The following is a 16,619-nucleotide window of genomic DNA, read 5'->3' as shown; positions in this document are numbered from 1 at the left end:
AACACTTGAGACTTTATCTGGCTTTCTGAAAATTATTTTATTCATTAATTAAATGGACAAATATAAAACTACATTATCATGCTAATTATGTATAAATAGTAGCAAAATTTATAAAATAAGAAAATTCAGTCTGATTATTTTAAATTTTCTGTTAAGACTACTAAGCTAAATGTTAAAATTACACAGTTTTACCTAAATGATACAAAATAATAAATGTATAATATTATGAATTTCAATTTATGCAAAAAATATTAGCAAAAGTTTTAAACTGGCAAATGCTACCTTGCTTTTACATTAAATGCTTACAGTCTTAAGGCATAATAAATTAATCTTTTTCTTAGTATAAACTGTCACAATATTCTGGAGTTAAATTATTTTGAAACAGAAAAAATTATTTCTACAAAGATTACAGGACCCAATAATGGAAAAGACTTTGCATTTCTTTAAGAGTCTAAATAGTTGATTTCAATCAAAATGTCACCGATGGAGACTAACACAGGAACTGGTGACGTCGGATGACGGGCTGGGAGGAAGTGGCTGGTTCCAAGACCCTGGGACATCCCAGGCCAGCAAGACGCCCAGCGACCCTGTGCCTCACATCCCAGAGAAGCACAGGAAGCAACACCAACACTCAGACTCAGACCAGCTCTGCAACAGTGATGTCAAATCGGCTCGATAAGAAATTATTTCATAAGAATCTATCTTCGTAAAATATAGCAGGAGCCTCCTAAATACAGTTGTCATGTAGTCAGATGCTACTCAGCCGTCGGAAAGCGATCCTAGGTGCGTATCAGGTGGGGTTCAGTTGAGCTCTGCTGGCGTGGAGGCCGGTGGAGACGTGCTTGCCCCTGTAATGCAATGGGAAGAGATGACTACTGGAGAGAGATACAAAGATGACATTTTTTACGAATTAAGATTTTTAACCCATTAATTTTAAGTAACGGAAAGAACATATTTCTGTTCTTATATTCGAGGACCAGTCCTGAAGTCTCTATGAAAATGTAACTCGGGGGGACGCCTGGGTGGCTCAGCGGGTGAAGTGTCTGCCTCGGCTCAGGTCATGATCTCAGGGTCCCGGGATGGAGTCCTGCCTCGGGCTCCCTGCTTCTCCCTCTTCCTCTGCTCCTCCCCCTGCTTGTGCTTCTCTTTGTCAAATGAATAAATAAAATCTTAAAAAAAAAAAAAAAAAAAAGAAAGAAAAGAAAAGAAAATGCAACCTCACAGAGATCATGACTTTAGCTATTTGTGGGAATTAACAGGAGAGTGAAACGTTTCTGATCCTCCTCTAGCTGCGAGCCCCTCACTTCTGTAGGACTTTACACGGCCTCTGGATTCCTTGGGGTGAGATCCGGGGTGAGACAGGAAATCTCAGGGAACAGAGCCTCAGTGAACGCGGGCTGTGGGGCATACTTCACCTTGAACGTCCCCGGCACCCTCGCCCTCGGGCACCTCCAGGTCGGGGTCAGACTCTGCACCCTGGCGCCCGTCGGGCTCTTGCAGGGACGGAGCCGGCAGGGTCGCCCCGGGGGCCTGCGGGGTCCTCTTGTCTGCGTCCACTCGCTGCTGCAGCCACTCGTCCTTATACCCATTGCTGATAAGTTTGGAAAAGTTTGTGGGTGAACTGGCTTTTTGACTAGGCCTCAAAAAGAGAGAAATTCATGTCAAACTTCAGTGCAAAGGTCAATTAACGGTAGTTCCGACCACATCTCAGCGAGTGAGCCGGTAATAGCCAGGATGCGTTCTTGTTCCTCAAAACATAACAGAGATATTCCTCTCTCTCTCTTTCTCTTTCAATCTCGATGTCCCTCTTCCCAATTTTTAAAGTTGATTTAATTAATTAATTTACTGAAGCCATCTGTATGCTCAACGTGGGGCTTGAACTCAGGACCCCAACAAGCTGCACTCCCAGCGGCGGCCCCCCTTCCCCTGGGAGCCCCAGGTAACGTACTCGCAGCCATCCCTGCACATGGTGGGAGCTTGCTCCGTTGTTTTCAAAACCTTTCCCGTGAGCGTGAGCGCACTAGAGGATACCGTGGCATTTCTTGGGGAAAACACCCGCTTCCCTGGGAGGTGGTGGGTTGCCCGGACGCTACCATCTCTTTACCAGATGGTCCTTTTTCTCGACTAGCTCTTCCTCCACATTAAAGGTGAGCTGTCCTGGGGGTGCCTGGCTGGCTCCATCACGCTCCACGGAGCGTGCGACTAGTGACCTCGGGGTCGTGAGTTTGAGCCCCTGGGTGTGCAGATGACGTCAATAAATAAACTTTAAAGAGAAGATTATCTGCTGCTTCTCTGCACTGCTTTGCCTTTGTCTGTTGCTCACTCGGGGGCCACTCGTTGGCAGGCGCAGAGTGCTCAGGGTGCAGGGACCCTGACGTGGAGGGGGCACCCAGGCCTGGGAGCAGGACCGTGGCACAGGTGGCACGCCTGAGTTGCTGTGTTGTGAAGGGTCGCCTGCTGGCTCCCCTGCTCCCCCAGTGGCAGCGTGGGAACCCCACCTGCTGCCCCATTCGCTGTGCTCACTGACCCGTTGCTCCCCACTGCCCCAGACCAGGGCCTGTTTGAGGAATTCATGGGACAGTTAGTGACACAACTTCTGGCACTCACTGGGGTTCTGAGACAGTGAAGAGAAGCTAAGGTCTAGGGCTTCACTCCCCGAGTGCCAGAGCCCCGAATGTAGAGCCCGAGCGACAAAAGCGGCTGCGGACACACGGTCCAAGCCCTGGTGACAGGACACATCCGGATGGGGCCATGCACACATGTGGGGCGGTGGCCCTGAATTTAAAAGGTAAGGACGGGGTCCCCGGCGGGGGCCTTAGGCAGGACACAGGCTCACGGGACGGAGCAGCCTGTTGGAGACGTTCCGTACCCACACAGCACAGGCGTGGAAGGGGAGCAGCTGTGCTCCACGGGGGCACGACCCCCACGCTGGCGGGCAAGGCTGGGCCACAGGGCTGTGACAGCAACGAGCTGTCACCAAAACGTGTTCCCAGGAAGAGAGCATCATGAGGCCGTCAGCCCAGAGCCGTGTTGCCATTCCTGGGACTCTGTCCTCGGGACGCTGGATGCAGAGGCCCACACCCAAACCTGACCCAGGTGGCGTGGGCACGGCCCAGGTGACTTACATGGGAGGGAAGGAGACTCTGCTTCCTTCGGGGTCTTTGGGGCCGAGCGGGGTCCCCACTTTGCTTGGGTACTTGGAGTTAATGGCTGGTAGCCTCACCTGTTGCAAGAAGCACACAGAACCCTGTTTGGGGGACAGGCATCCCGACGCTGGCAGAGGACATTCCCCGACCGTGGAACCAAACAAACGGGGCGGGAACACTTGGGCAGGCTCATCGTTCCCCCGGCCCAAACCACAGGAAGACGCACTGAGCAAGAGTCCCAGCTGCCCCCGGGGTCCCAGGGCAGCGGCTCTGCCCGGTTGCGCAGAGGCTGGGAGGCTTGGGGCCCACGGAACAGCTCTGTTCCTTCACGGCTGTGCAGCTGACACATTCGGCAAAACCCGGAGAACAGTGCTTGGTAAAAAAAAAAAAAAAAAAAGTGCATTTCCTGCGTGTGCGTTACACCCTAACAAAGTAGGTCGGGGGGGATGCTACAGGAAAACGAAAGAAAACCCACAAAAAGCAAAAAAAAAAAAAAAAAAAAAAAAAAAAGCTAGCACATGGGGAGGCACCCAGGCATTTCTAGGGAGGAAAGGAGGCCCTTCGGGAAGGGGTTACGCTCCAGCCCAGCACCCCGCGGGTGAGCGGCCGTCCTCGGTAATACGGGCTTGGGTCTGGCACGAGGGGGAGCACGGCAGGGACAGCCAGGCCCTCCCCACGGGGCGCCCCCCAACCCTGGCTGGCACCCCGCACCCTATTCCTGGAGCTCAACCAGCTACCCTGCTGGTGTCTGTCACCACAACCGGCTTGCTCCCTGCCTCCTTGCTTCGCACACTCATCGGGCCCCACACGGTGGGGGTGAAACCCCACTGGACCCGCGGCTCGGACAGCATGTAGTGTCTCCAAGGTCCCCTAGATGCACACGGTGGCGGAGGTTAACACCCAGGACCCCTTCATCGCTCCATGTTTGGGCACTTAGCGTATCACCAAGACTCTGGACCTGATCCTAAAAACAGTGTGTTTCATGGATCATGCAGAGGACCCGAACCCAGAACCTGAGCCAGAGGAAAACCGGGCAGCCCATGGGAGACGACCAACACTCTATGTGGTGTTGAACTGCATGAGTCCGCAGACAAACTGCCAGGGTTTCTCCTCAAACCAGGACACAGAGAAGCCAAGCCTGGGAGTCGGGCGCAGAGGTTCCGGGCACCCACTGGCACCCAGGCTGGGAAAACCACTGTTTGCCTCACAAGGCCTCCGAGCTGGAGCCCCAGGGGGCAGTGCTCAGCCCAGGACAGCGGGGAAGGCCTCTGAATCGAGATAGCCAACCACAAGGCCACCAACTGCAGAGGGCCCCCGAGCTCCTAATTTCTCTTTTAAAATACAAATCCCCAGGGCTCCTGGTGGCTCAGTGGGTCAAGCATCCGCCTTTGGCTCAGGTCATGACCTCAGGGTCCTGGGATCAAGTCCTGCATCGGGCTCCCTGCTCAGCAGAGAGCCTGCTTCTCCCTCTGCCCCTCCTCACACCCCTGCTTGTGCTTCCTTGCTCACTTTATCTGAAATAAATAAATAAAATCTTAAAAATAAAATAAAATAAAAAATAAAATAAAATAAAATAAAATAAAAATTAAATTAAATTCCAATCCCCAAACAAGCCTCTCACCCTGGAGCCAGCTGCTCTTGGTGGTCAAATACCCCCAGGAGCTTTGTACTGGAGAAAAGTATCACTTCTCTCCCCTTATGATCAATAAGGAGTCTTCCAGGGAGATCTTCAGTTAGACACGACAGGTTTAGGGAATGGATAATGAGTAAATACAGGATGTCCTTCCTACACATGCCGGAGGCTGCCCTAGACAAGCATTAAGCAGCTAAAACTCACTTTCTACAAGGTCATCTTACCTGGTGGAGTCAATACGTATAAAAAGGAAAAAAACGGAGTATTATCATGGCCTCTTGCCCTTTAGTCGATTCAAATTTAAAATACAGAACTGGGGGCAGCCCGGGGGGCTCAGCGGTTGAGCATCTGCCTTTGGCTCAGGGCGTGACCCCGGGTCCCGGGATCGAGTCCCACGTCAGGCTCCCTGCATGGAGCCTGCTTCTCCCTCTGCCTGTGTCTCTGCCTCTCTGTGTCTCTCATGAATAAATAAAATCTTTAAAAAATACATACATACACGCATACAGAACTGGGCGCCTGGGTAGCTCAGTGGGTTGAGCGACCGCCGCTGGGTTTCAGCTCAGGCCCTGATCCCAGGGAGGTGCGATGCAGCCCGCGTCGGGCTCCCTGCCCCTCCCTCCCACACGTGGGCTCTCTCTAAAATGAACACGTCTTTTTAAAAAATAAAATACAGAGCCGTGTCGCGGTTCTGCTCTCCGTTTGGCGGCCACAGCGACAGCTGACAGCCGTGTGGAGCCGCAAGCCCCGCAGGGCAGGCGGCCACTCACCTTTCTCTTCTCCTTCTCGCGTTCCTCTGCCTCCCTTTGCCAAACTGTTTTCACGTCAAAGTCGAAGGGCCCTCTTCTGGACTCATAGCTACCGTTGGCCGGCTCGGGGTGAAACTCTTCGTAAACCATGTAATCGGGCATGGAAACGTTGGGGATCCTGCAGAGACGGGGCACAGCGCCCACCTGAGGCCACTCCCTCCCCCTCCTCCCCACTCCCTCCCCTGCCCCTGCCTCCCCTCCCTCCTCCGTCCCCCCTCCCTCCTCTTTTCCCTTCCCTCCTTCACATTTATCATTTCACAGGATCATTTAATAGCACTACCGTTTTTTTCTGTTTTCTGTTTGAAGGTCGTTTTTAAAAAGATTTTATTTATTTAATTTTAGGGAAAGAGAGAGATGGGGGAGCGTGTGAGTAGGGGAAGGGGCAGAGGGAGAGAGAGAGAATCCCAAGCAGATTCTGCCCTGGGCTCGTCCCATGACCCTGAGATCAGGACCTGAGCCGAAATCAAGAGTCGCCACTCAGTGGACTAAGCCACCAGGCGCCCCCACCGGTCATGTTTAATGTAGTATGTAAACTTCCAGCCTGGTTTCCTGTCTCCACTGGAAAGCACTCAGGCCTGGAGCAGGGGCAGGGGGCGGGGATGTGCACCCGCTGCATTCTCCTAGTCACCATCGCCCTCACTGCCCAAGGGCTAAGGGCTGGGGCTTCACCCTGGCAGCAGTGAGGGGCACGGAGGGGGCAGGGCCTGGGCAAGGTGCGGGCCCGCAGCTGGGGGAGGGGAGGGAGGCCCTCGGGGTGCAGTGCTCAGAGCAGGGAGTACAAAGAGCCAGAAGGGGCTCCCGCTGCCCCTGACCCAGAGGGAGGACAGAGGCAGGTGGGAGGCCCCCCAAGGAAGCCAGGGGCGAGGCCAGGGAGCAGAGGTCAGAGGCTGGGAATGCAGGCTAGGGACCCCTGAGGAGAAGCCACCGCAGGGACAGCAGCTGGACCCCCCTATATTTCGGGCTCTGTACGGGCTGGGAAAGGCCCCAGAGACCGAAGGGGCAGGAACTCTCCACGGAAGGCCAGTTTCCACCGCAGCTCCCAGCTCCCGACTTTTCACTGGAGGAAACTGTCTCCTGTACCAACCCCCACTTCACACCCTCTGAGCACCAGGAGGCCTGGACCGTTGACAGGGACCCATGGGGTGGGAGGGGCAGCAGTGCTCTCTGCTCCCCCATGGGGCCCAGCGGGTGGGCAGTGTGAGGCGGAGGCAGGGAGGGGCCGGGCCTCCTGATCTTCCCACAACACCCTGCAGCAGCGGCCTCCTGGGCTGCACAGGGCTGCGCAGATGCTCAGAGGCACCCCTGGCCTCGTGTCCAGGTAGGGGACAGGCTCTGGGACGGACAGGCAGTGCGGTAAGCTGGCCCCCGGGGGCCTGGGGTCTCTGGAAGCTCCTCCTGGGACATGCAGGCCCTCTCCTCTCTGCTTTGCTCAAATCAGAGCTCCGCTGTGTTGGCCGAGTGTGAGTTTTAGATTCCGGGGGGACGGGAACCTCAAGGACAAAACGGCACGTGACCCCAGACACAGGCTTCAGGGACATGGGGTGACAGCTCACACACATCTGGGCTCCTGCCCCAGGCTCCACTGTGAAGCCTCCTGGGAGGGGTCTGGAGGCTAGGGCGTGCATGCCCAAGCACGGGAATTTCTAGGCCTTGCAGACGTTCTGGGGGACGTGGCGTCCCACAGGAACTTGGGAGTGCCTGCATTTCTGGCTTCACAGGGCACCTGCATCCAGCTGCTGGTTATAGGGGCACAGGGGACACAGCTTGAAGCCGAGGCCCCGAGGCAGCCCCAGAGGTCTGGCACTGGCCCCGGCTGGGATCCTGTTGGCCGCGCCCCCTGAGCAGCCCCCCTGAGCCGCTCCCAGGGCTGTACCACCCCTCTCCGTGTCCCTCGGGATACTCACTGTCTCTGCTCGGCCGTGGGCGGCTTGCTGTGGTGCACGTACCAGTCTGGCAGGGAGTAGGCCACCGGGGAGCCCTTCTTGGCCCCAGACACGAAGTGTTTCAGCAGATCTCAAAGCCAAAGAGACACGGCGTGAGCGTGCAGCGCAAGAGCAGGCAGGTGACCACATAGCGGGGACTGTGACTTCTCCCGGGGTCAGCCCAGTCCCGGGGTCCCCAGAGCTTGCCCTGCTACGGAGCTGGCACCCACGTGTGCTGACGTCCACCATTCAGGGGACAAAACTCCTCGGGTCCCCGGGGGGGTGCCTGCTGGCTGCGCTCTCAGCTACCCTCCTCATGTCCGACTGCTCGCTGCCACTGTTCTCACACAGCGGGGAGTGGGCGAGGGGACGTGGTCATCAGGGCCTCCGCTTGGAGCCACCGAGGGGGACAGAGCACAGGCTCCTTCGTGTCTGAGACCCACCAGCTCAGGAGCCACCTGCCCGCTCCGAGGCTTCCGGCCCTCCCGCCACAGCCTCCTCCAAGCCGGGGGCCGGCCCTGCCTGCTAACAGGCCAGCAGATCCCACGTCTCAGGATCAGTAGATGTTTAACACTTTGTTTTGCGTTTGATTTTGAAACATTTCAGACCCAGAGAAAAGTTGCAAGAACGGCCGGGATCCCCCAGCTCCCCCCGTGCTCACATCTGCTTGCTTTCTTCCTCCCTTCTCCCTGCCTCCTTGGGCATTGTCACTGTCACTGCTGTTTTGGAGCAGTTTGGCGACCTCTCGCAGACCTGTGGCCCCTCTGCCCCCATGAACTTGGACGGAAGGTTCCGGAAGGCGGGTGCTACACAGTCACGGTGCCTGGATGGCATCAGCACTGATGTCCCGATGCCATCCTCTTATCTAGCGTGAGATCCCTTAGCGGGAGGCCGGGGGACAGGGAGAGGCCGGAGGAACGTGGAGGCCCTGTCCTGGGCATGACACGGAGCGGGCTGGGTGGGGTGGCCTGGCTCCTGGACACCCAGGCCCAGTGTCTCAGGGGGACCCGTGACGGACACTGATGGCGGCCAGGACAAGGGGAGGACAGGCGGTGGCTCTCGCGTCCCTCAGCACTAGGGCCACCGTCCCAGGGGGACCCCTGCCTCAGTGGCCGTCCCTAAGACGTCCTCGCTTAAACTGTGGGCCACGGCGGATGCTCCTCAGCCTCGTCTGAATCTCGTCTGTGGCCTATGTCGCCACCACAGGACAGCCCTGACGAGGGCCACGCAGGACCCCGCTGGTCACCCCGAGGGGCCAGGGAGCTGCAGGCACAACCCCCCGGGGGGCGGACGGTGGCCCGAGCCCCTCGGCAACCCACCACGGGCTGGGAGCGGGTGACCCTGCGACGGTGCAATATCCCAGGCTGTGCCGTGACCCTGGATGTCCACTGGCCTGGGGCGGGACGTCCGCGTCACAGGCAGCTCCTCGCAGAGGCAGCGAGGGGCCCTGGGGTGGCGGCGCTGCTTACCGGGCCGGCCGCCTTGCTTGGCCAGCTTCACGTACTCCGAGTCTGTGTCTTTCACCCAGTACCTCCGCGGCCCAGGCACGTGCCCGTGGGGAGGCTCCCTCAGGCCACTGAGGCCTGGGATCTGGGAGGCCGGCGGCGCGTCCACGGGCTTCTCCGACCGCTTCGCGGGAAGGTGGTAATACCAGTCTACAGAGAGGAGAGCGAGGAGCGCTCAGGTGGGCCTGCGCCCCTGCCCACGACGAGCCACGCCAGGCCGGGGTTGCGCCCACGGGACACGGGCACGGGAGAAAGCGCCTCTTTGGAACACCTGCAGCGGCAGCAAGCCAGCGGCCTCCCGCAGGAGGGGCAGCTCCCCGAGCACCGGCCGCACCTCTGCCCCCGGGGGCACGGCCCCCTCCAGGAGTCCAAATCCCCTGTGTGTGGCCCATGTTCCCCCCCGCGGGCCCGGGAGCAGCCTGCGTTTCCGCTACATCGGGGAGCACACGTGCCTGCACAATCCCGGGTCACGCACAGCGCAGCAGGCCAGGCGGGGTGTGTGGCAGGACCGGCCCAGACCTGCTGCCCCGGCACGCTAAGGACACCGAGACACAACGTCTGCCCTGAAGCAGCGGCCTGGGTGTGCACGGCGGCATCTGGCAGCAGCGGGACGAGGCCCCCAGCCCTCTGCCCCTGCGGCCGTGCTTGAGGCCATGGAGGGACCCCCTGAGCCAGAGGTCACAGGTGCACGGACACAGGAGGTGCCCAGGACCACGGAGCCGCACCCCTGCAGTCGCCGGTGGGCCCACGGAGCTGGGGCATGAGGGGTGCAGATGGGGCGGGGAGGCAGGGCATCACCTCTGTGGGCGGCCCTGAGTGGGAGGTGCCACCAGGGAGGGGGAAGGCCACCTGCTGCCCACCCTTCCTCCCCCTCCCTGCTCTGAGCCCCACGGACAGAGGCGCCCCGGGCAATGAGGGGACCACGGTGCTGGCAGAGCAGACACCCAGGACAGCCCCGCAGACCGCTCTGTGACCACCGGGCTCCGTGGGGAATGAGAGGTGGATACAGAACCCCAGGGACCCGCACTACCCAGTGTCTACTTATGGTCCCCAGAGGGAAGAGATGGGGACACTCGGGCTTCTGTGAAGACATTTTTAGGTGAGATCAACATTTACATCAGTGGACTTTGAGTAAAACAGACCACCGTCCATCACGTGGGTGGGCCGCATCTAATCAGTTGAAGACCTTAAGAGAAAAAGACTGAAGTCCCCCCACCCCGGCCCAGGGAGGAGGAAACGCTGCCTCCAATGCCTCCAATAGCCTTTGGGCTCTCGAGGCAACATCAGCTCCTCCCTGGGTCTCCGGCCCTGCGGGCTTTGGACTTACCCAACTCCACAACTGTGTGAGCCACTTCCTTAAAATAAACCTCTCCACAGACAGATGTTAATAGACAGGTGATAGACAGATAGCTGACGGTGATAGAGAGAGAGACGCGCTGTTGGTTCTGCTGCCCTGGAGACTTTAATACCGCAGGTGATGGGAAACTGTGCTGAATAGATTATGTCAACCTGGGTGGCTCGGTTGGGTGAGCGTTGGGCTCTTGGTTTTGGCTCAGGTCATGATCTCAGGGTCGTGGGATCAGGCTCTGTACTCAGCTTGGAGTCTGCTTACGATTCTCTCTCTGCCCCCCCCCCCCCCGTGCGCTCGCTCACTCTCAAAAAAATAAGAATTTAAACAAAACTACTGTACGTAACACACAAGGATCCCATGAACAACTGTCCTCCAAAGGGAAAAGCTTACACATCCAATTTCTACTTCTAACGCTTGGTTCACTGCATAAAAATGAATCATATTCAACATAAGAAAATATTTGAAGCTCTAAAGGACAGCAATGAGCTAAATAGAGATTTGTAGTTTTGAGAATGAAAAATAAGTATTAGGAAAGGTTTAAGAATGGAGCAGAAGTTCACAGGAGGAAGAGCTCGGGCAGCTTCCTACTCGGATCACATTCAACTCAAATATTCTCTCTTAGAGGGAGGACGTGCACTTCTTGCTTTATTTTTCCTCTCAGTGTTTTGCTTACTAATTAATCCATGGAGGACAGTATATCTTCCAGTTCTCATTACGGGAAGCCTCAGGCAGGCACTGAACTCCACTCCAGGCACTGATAGCTGCGTGCAAAGGCGCTCGTGCGCACACACGCACACACACGCAGGCCGAAAGGAACCAGAACGGTCCTGTAGCCTCAGCACCTAGAATTATTAGGACTCGCACGGCAATTATTACCAGCACTACGACGACCAGTCTCCTTCTGCTTGTTTGGCTCCATCGGCAGCACTGGGCCTCACGTGGATTTCTCTCTCTTTTTAAACATCTATTTACTTAATTGTCAGAGCTTGAGCGGGTGGGGTGGGGGGGCGTGCAGCAGACTCCCCAGGGAGCGTGGACGCAGATGCAGGATTCCATCTCACAGCCCGAGATCACGACCCCAGCAGAAACCCGCGGCCAGGCCGGTGCTGGCGGGACTGAGCCACCGGGGTGCTTGTCTTCTGTTTCCGGGTGTGGCCTCCAAGCGTCCTCACCCGCAGGAGAGGAGCTCCCTTTGCTACCCATGAGGCAAGAGGTTAGGGGGGCAGGCAGCGACCCCAGGGGCTCACGAGGGCTGATGGCCATGCTCCTGCCTTCAGAGTCTGGGCCGAGGAGCCCCCACAGGACGTTTCCTCCGAAAACTGTCTGGGCTTCAATGTGCACGTCTATGAACCGCGGATACTGATGCCACCTCGGGCTGTTCTGAGGGTAAACGCTAGTGTATAAAAGTGCCGGGGCCTTGCAGTGTCCGCTTGGGCCGTGTACACAGGGAGGCCACCCTCCAAGGCGTGCAGCAGTCACAAAAGGCTGAGAGCCTGTGGTGAGGAGGGGAAGCGGCCAGCTCCCCGCCCTGCCCCACCCGGGTCCCAGCAGAGCCACCACGTCACCAGAGGTGGCCACATCTAGCTGGATCCCAAGCTCATCTGGGAACCAAAGGCCAGGCTTCCTTACACTCAGAGCAGACGTGAGCCCCGCGGGGGCCCGCCAGCTTCCCGCACAGCCGCGGAGACCCCTGTGCGTCCAGAGGGGAGGGGAGAAGGCCCAGGGCCGCAGGGGCCTCCAGCTGTGTTCCCTGTCCAGCCACTAGAACCCCCAGGCGTGGCTGAGCTGGTGCGGGGACAAGAGCGCCGCGGGGTGCAGCTGGAAGAGGCCGGGCCTGCACCCAGGGGAGCGCCTGAGGCTCACCTAGGGTCTGACTACCAGGACGCAGGACGGCTTCCCATGCGGCCTCCAACAGGAGTCAGCAGTAGGAAGCCTGCTTTCCTTTGTAGAAAATAGAGTAGATGGGCTGGGCTGTGTTTGGTTTTTCTTTTTCTTCCTTTTCTCTTCCTGTTTCCCTTTAAGTGGCTCTGACCCTGGGGTACAGGAGCTGCTTTCTTTGCCCCCCCACCCCACCCCAGGCCCGCAGAGTCAGGGTGCACAGCCCCATTCCCAGGTCACTCACCGCAGGGAGCGTAGCGGCTCGCAGTGGCGCCCTGCAGCTCTTTGCTTGTGTTCCTCATGCTGGGGTCGCGCTGGGCCCGGTGAGGCCTCTTCCACGGCTCTCAGTCCACCTCCACCTGGCAGGCACGCGAGCGAGCGTCTCATGGTCGGGGACAGGCGTGCATGAGCACGTGGGTATGCAGCAGGGGCCTATGCATGCTGGTATACAGCAGGAGCACAGCCATGCCCTGTACACACCACCCAGGCAGGCGGGTGCACAGCAGGGGACAGAGGTAGGTCATCCTGGGTATACGGTAGGGACCTACACACATTCGTGTAACAGGGCGCGTCCACGCAGGCACAGGACCGGGCGCACACACTCCGGGGTACAGCGGGGACGTCCACGCAGGCACACGCACTCCGGGTACAGCAGGGCGCGTCCACGCAGGCACACGGCCGGGCACACGCACTCCGGGTACAGCGGGCGCGTCCACGCAGGCACACGCACTCCGGGTACAGCAGGGCGCGTCCACGCAGGCACACGGCCGGGGCGAACACACTCTGGGGTACAGCGGGCGCGTCCACGCAGGCACACGGACTCCGGGGTACAGCAGGGCGCGTCCACGCAGGCACACGGCCGGGCACACGCACTCCGGGTACAGCGGGCGCGTCCACGCAGGCACACGGACTCCGGGGTACAGCAGGGCGCGTCCACGCAGGCACACGGCCGGGGCAGCGGGGAATCCGGCGGCGGGAGTCTCGGGCAGGGCCGTCCAGGTCCGGGGCGCGCCGGCCCCGCCCACTCACCTGCAGCCGGGGTCTCGGGGTTGGGGCCGCGGCGCCCAGGCGGCTCTCCCAGCGGCGGGCCCCGGGCGCCCGGCCCACCCCGCACTCCCAGGGGGGCGGAAGCGCAGCGCCCCGCGTCGTCCTGGCAACGGCCGGGCGGCCAATGGGTGGACGCGGCGGGAGCGCCCGCAGCCAATCGGAGAGGCCTGCGGGAGCCGGCCGGCCAATCAGGGCGAGGGGCGGGCGGGGCTGGGGGCGGCGCCCTGCTCCCGAGGGGCCCCACCCGGGGAGTTGCCGCGGAGGACAACCAGCGGCGGGCGGGCTCGCCAAGCTCCGTGGATCTACGGCGGTTTTTAAAAAGGGCGAATGGGAGCTGCTGGCTCAGCTGGGGGAACAGGGGATTCTGGATGTTGGGCGGTGACTTCGAGCCCCACCCTGGGCGCCGAGATTGCGAAAAACAAAACACTTTAAAACTAAACTTTAGGGCAGCCCGGGCGGCTCAGCGGTTAGCGCCGCCTTCGGCTCAGGGCGTGACCCCGGGTCCCGGGATTGAGTCCCGCGTCGGGCTCCCTGCATGGGGCCTGCCTGTCCCCCTGCCTGTGTCTCTGCCCCTCTGTCTCATGAATACATAAAATCTTTAAGAAAAAATAAATAAGTAAAAAGAGGAGGAATAAATGCTCGGTAGAGCAGCAAAGGGCCTGTTTGCCAACTGTGTGTCAATAGTGACGTGATCATGTAAACGTCCTTCCTCTTACCCTCTGTTTTCAGGAGGTTTTTTAAAAAAACACTTTTTTAAAGCCTTCGGCCGTGTTTCTGCGGAAAAGTGTTCAGATTTCTGCGGGCCCCCTGCCCCCAGTGCGGACCTGCGGCCTCTGGGTTGGGGACCTGCACAGGTGCAGGCGGAGGGTGCGGAGCCAGGTGGCCAGAACCGGGCTGCAGTGACCGAGCGGCCCTGACTGCGGTTCACCCGGCTCTGGGCCGGGATCCTGCAGACTCCTCGGGGCTGCCCTGGCACGTGTGGGCCCCACTGTGTAGAGGCGCTTGAGTGGCCATCAAGAATGACGGGCCTCCTTTTGCATAGGTCACAGCCTCATCTGCCTAGGGGATTGCGGATCAGGAGAAGGTTGGTTCTGGGAGTAGCTGATCATAATACACCTGAGACGAATTCAGCACTGTGAGATCACTCACACCAGAATTAATTTTTTGTTTTAATTTAAAATAATGAGGGGCCCTGGGTGGCTGTGTGATGGAGCGTTGCCTTCCACTCCAGGCCTAATCTAGGGGTCGTGCTCCCCGCAGGGAGCCTGCTTCTCCCTCTGTTTATGTCTCTGCGTCTTTCTGTGAAATAAATTAATAAGTACATACATACACAAATTCTTTTAAAAACATTTAAAATAACAAATAGAATAGTTGATCCTACTAAACTGCAGTGGGCCTAGCAACTATCTTTCTCTGTTTCAGAAGTGGGTTAATAGAAGAGAGAAGAATTCACAGAAGTTGACAGTGTTCCCTAGGAATGGATATCATAATTCAAAAACTGAATTTCTCTTGCTCATCATTCCCTTAGGAGAAAGTTTCCACTTCCGAAGAGCGCTTGAAAGCACAGTGTTTGCAGACATCAGATCAAATGAGAGTTTAGGTAGGGCACAGGACAGGTGAAAACACGACACAGGATAATCTGCTTAGAATGAGCATATCTCATTTCCTCTGCTTCATCACAGGTGGGCTTTCTGTGCCATAACAGCTCTGAGGGTTTAGAAGGATTCAGATGTCCTCACATATAAGCCCACTTATGCACATTTTATGTGATTTTATTTGTAGATGTTTACATAAAATGTCTATCATACATATATCATTTTTTAAGACTTTTTATTTATTCATTTGAGAGAGACAGAGAGGGAGCAGGTGTGTGAGCAGGGGGAGGGGCAGACGGAGAGGAAGGAGCAGAGTCCTGGCTGAGCAGGGAGCTCAGGATCATGACTTGACCCGAAGGCAGGCGCTTGACCAGCTGAGCCACCCAGGTGCTCCTCCTACGTATATCTCATATGCCCATCTCTATGTGCATATCTATATTTATCACATGTATCTTATTATATCATATGTAAGGTTTTATATATTATAAATCATGCGTATAGACCTCTTATTCTAGATATATTATATCTTAATAGGTAGCTCCTGCTCTGGCGTATTTTGAGAAAAGGAAAAAAAAAATGCATTTAGGTACAAATTCTGCTTTCTCAAAGCCCTTGAACTTGTCCTGCCTGCCTAGTCTCTCTGGGTTTACTCCTGTTGTTGGCTGAAGCTGATCTAGTTCAACTCCCAGGACACATGTTCATCTCTGCTTTTGTCTATCCTTGTTATGTATCCAGCCCCGAGTAGCTAAAAGGGCTGGTACGATTCCCTTCCCTAGACATCCTCCCCAGGACTCCATCCGCCCCCTCTCTGTCAGGTGGCTTACTCTTTACACTGGGCCTTCACCAACAGGAGACATTTCTAAACTGAGTGGTTTTTTAAAAAAGTAATAATAATTTAAAATGAGGGGTGAGTACTGTAGTTGGTTAAGTGTCCAACTCTTAGTTTTGGCTCAGGGCACGATCTTAGGGTCCTGAGATTGAGTTGCACGTCAGGCTCTGCGCCCAGCTTGGAATCTGCTTGGGATTCTCTCTCTCTTCTCCCTTTGCCTCTCCCAGCCTAAGATAAATAAATAAATATTTAAAAAATGTTAATCAAAAATAATTTAAAGACAAACTCTTCCTTTGTGATGCAGATTTCAGCATCTCAGTATTACATCACGGTTTGGGTTTTTAGCCTAGTTGGGAAAACAAGACCATCCTCTTCTGTGGGCACAGAGGGAGGCAGGATTTTTTTGTGTCCCTATCATCACCTTCTACCACACCCTGTATTGGGTGTTGAAGTGATAATAGTCTTTTCTTTTTTCTTTGGTAGAAAATTTTCACATTTTAAAATGGATTTAAGCAAGCTACCTTGCTTGAGATGTAACAGGAAAAATTTTGGAAAAATTAACAGAGTGAACACAAAATATACTTAAGTGACAGAAGAGTTTAGATTGGTTTAAATTGGGGATCCCTGGGTGGCTCAGCAGTTGCGCTTCTGCCTTTGGCCCAGGCTGTGATCCTGGAGTCCTGGGATCGAGTACCCACGTCGGGCTCCCTGCAGGGATCCTGCTTCTCCCTCTGCCTGTGTCTCTGCCTCTCTCTGTGTGTGTGTGTCTCTCATGAATTAAAAAAAAAAAAAAAAAAAAAAAACTTAAAAAAAAAGATAGGTTTAAATTAAATCCCTGCGATACAACAATTTATATACAAGGCCAAAGTCATTGTATTGTTTGGAAGGAATACAAAGTCAATAACTT

The 16,619-nt window shown here is 56.4% G+C and overlaps 1 protein-coding gene across 3 annotated transcripts; it reads right to left on the bottom strand.

Annotated features, from left to right (window-relative positions):
* Positions 1 to 13,392, bottom strand: C18H7orf57 (chromosome 18 C7orf57 homolog). 3 transcript variants are annotated; one of them, XM_025449427.3, is made up of 8 exons: positions 13,271 to 13,392; positions 12,486 to 12,600; positions 8,977 to 9,162; positions 7,490 to 7,598; positions 5,547 to 5,703; positions 3,126 to 3,223; positions 1,416 to 1,639; positions 1 to 848 (listed from the first exon to the last, which is right to left on the bottom strand). In XM_025449427.3, the coding sequence occupies exons 2-8, from the start codon at positions 12,541 to 12,543 to the stop codon at positions 802 to 804; spliced, it is 879 nt and encodes a 292-aa protein (XP_025305212.3). In that variant the 5' UTR covers positions 12,544 to 12,600; positions 13,271 to 13,392; the 3' UTR covers positions 1 to 801. The 3 variants fall into 3 exon arrangements, with proteins under 3 accessions (XP_025305212.3, XP_048952544.1, XP_048952545.1); XM_049096587.1 differs by having other exon boundaries at positions 1,416 to 1,633; positions 13,271 to 13,357; XM_049096588.1 differs by having other exon boundaries at positions 1,416 to 1,591; positions 13,271 to 13,357.
* Positions 13,393 to 16,619: the final 3,227 nt, after the last annotated feature.

Source organism: Canis lupus, chromosome 18 (assembly GCF_003254725.2).
Source record: "Canis lupus dingo isolate Sandy chromosome 18, ASM325472v2, whole genome shotgun sequence".
Classification (NCBI taxonomy): domain Eukaryota; kingdom Metazoa; phylum Chordata; class Mammalia; order Carnivora; family Canidae; genus Canis; species Canis lupus.
Note: the sequence above shows the minus strand (reverse complement) of the source record. Positions and strands in the feature narration are given on the sequence as shown.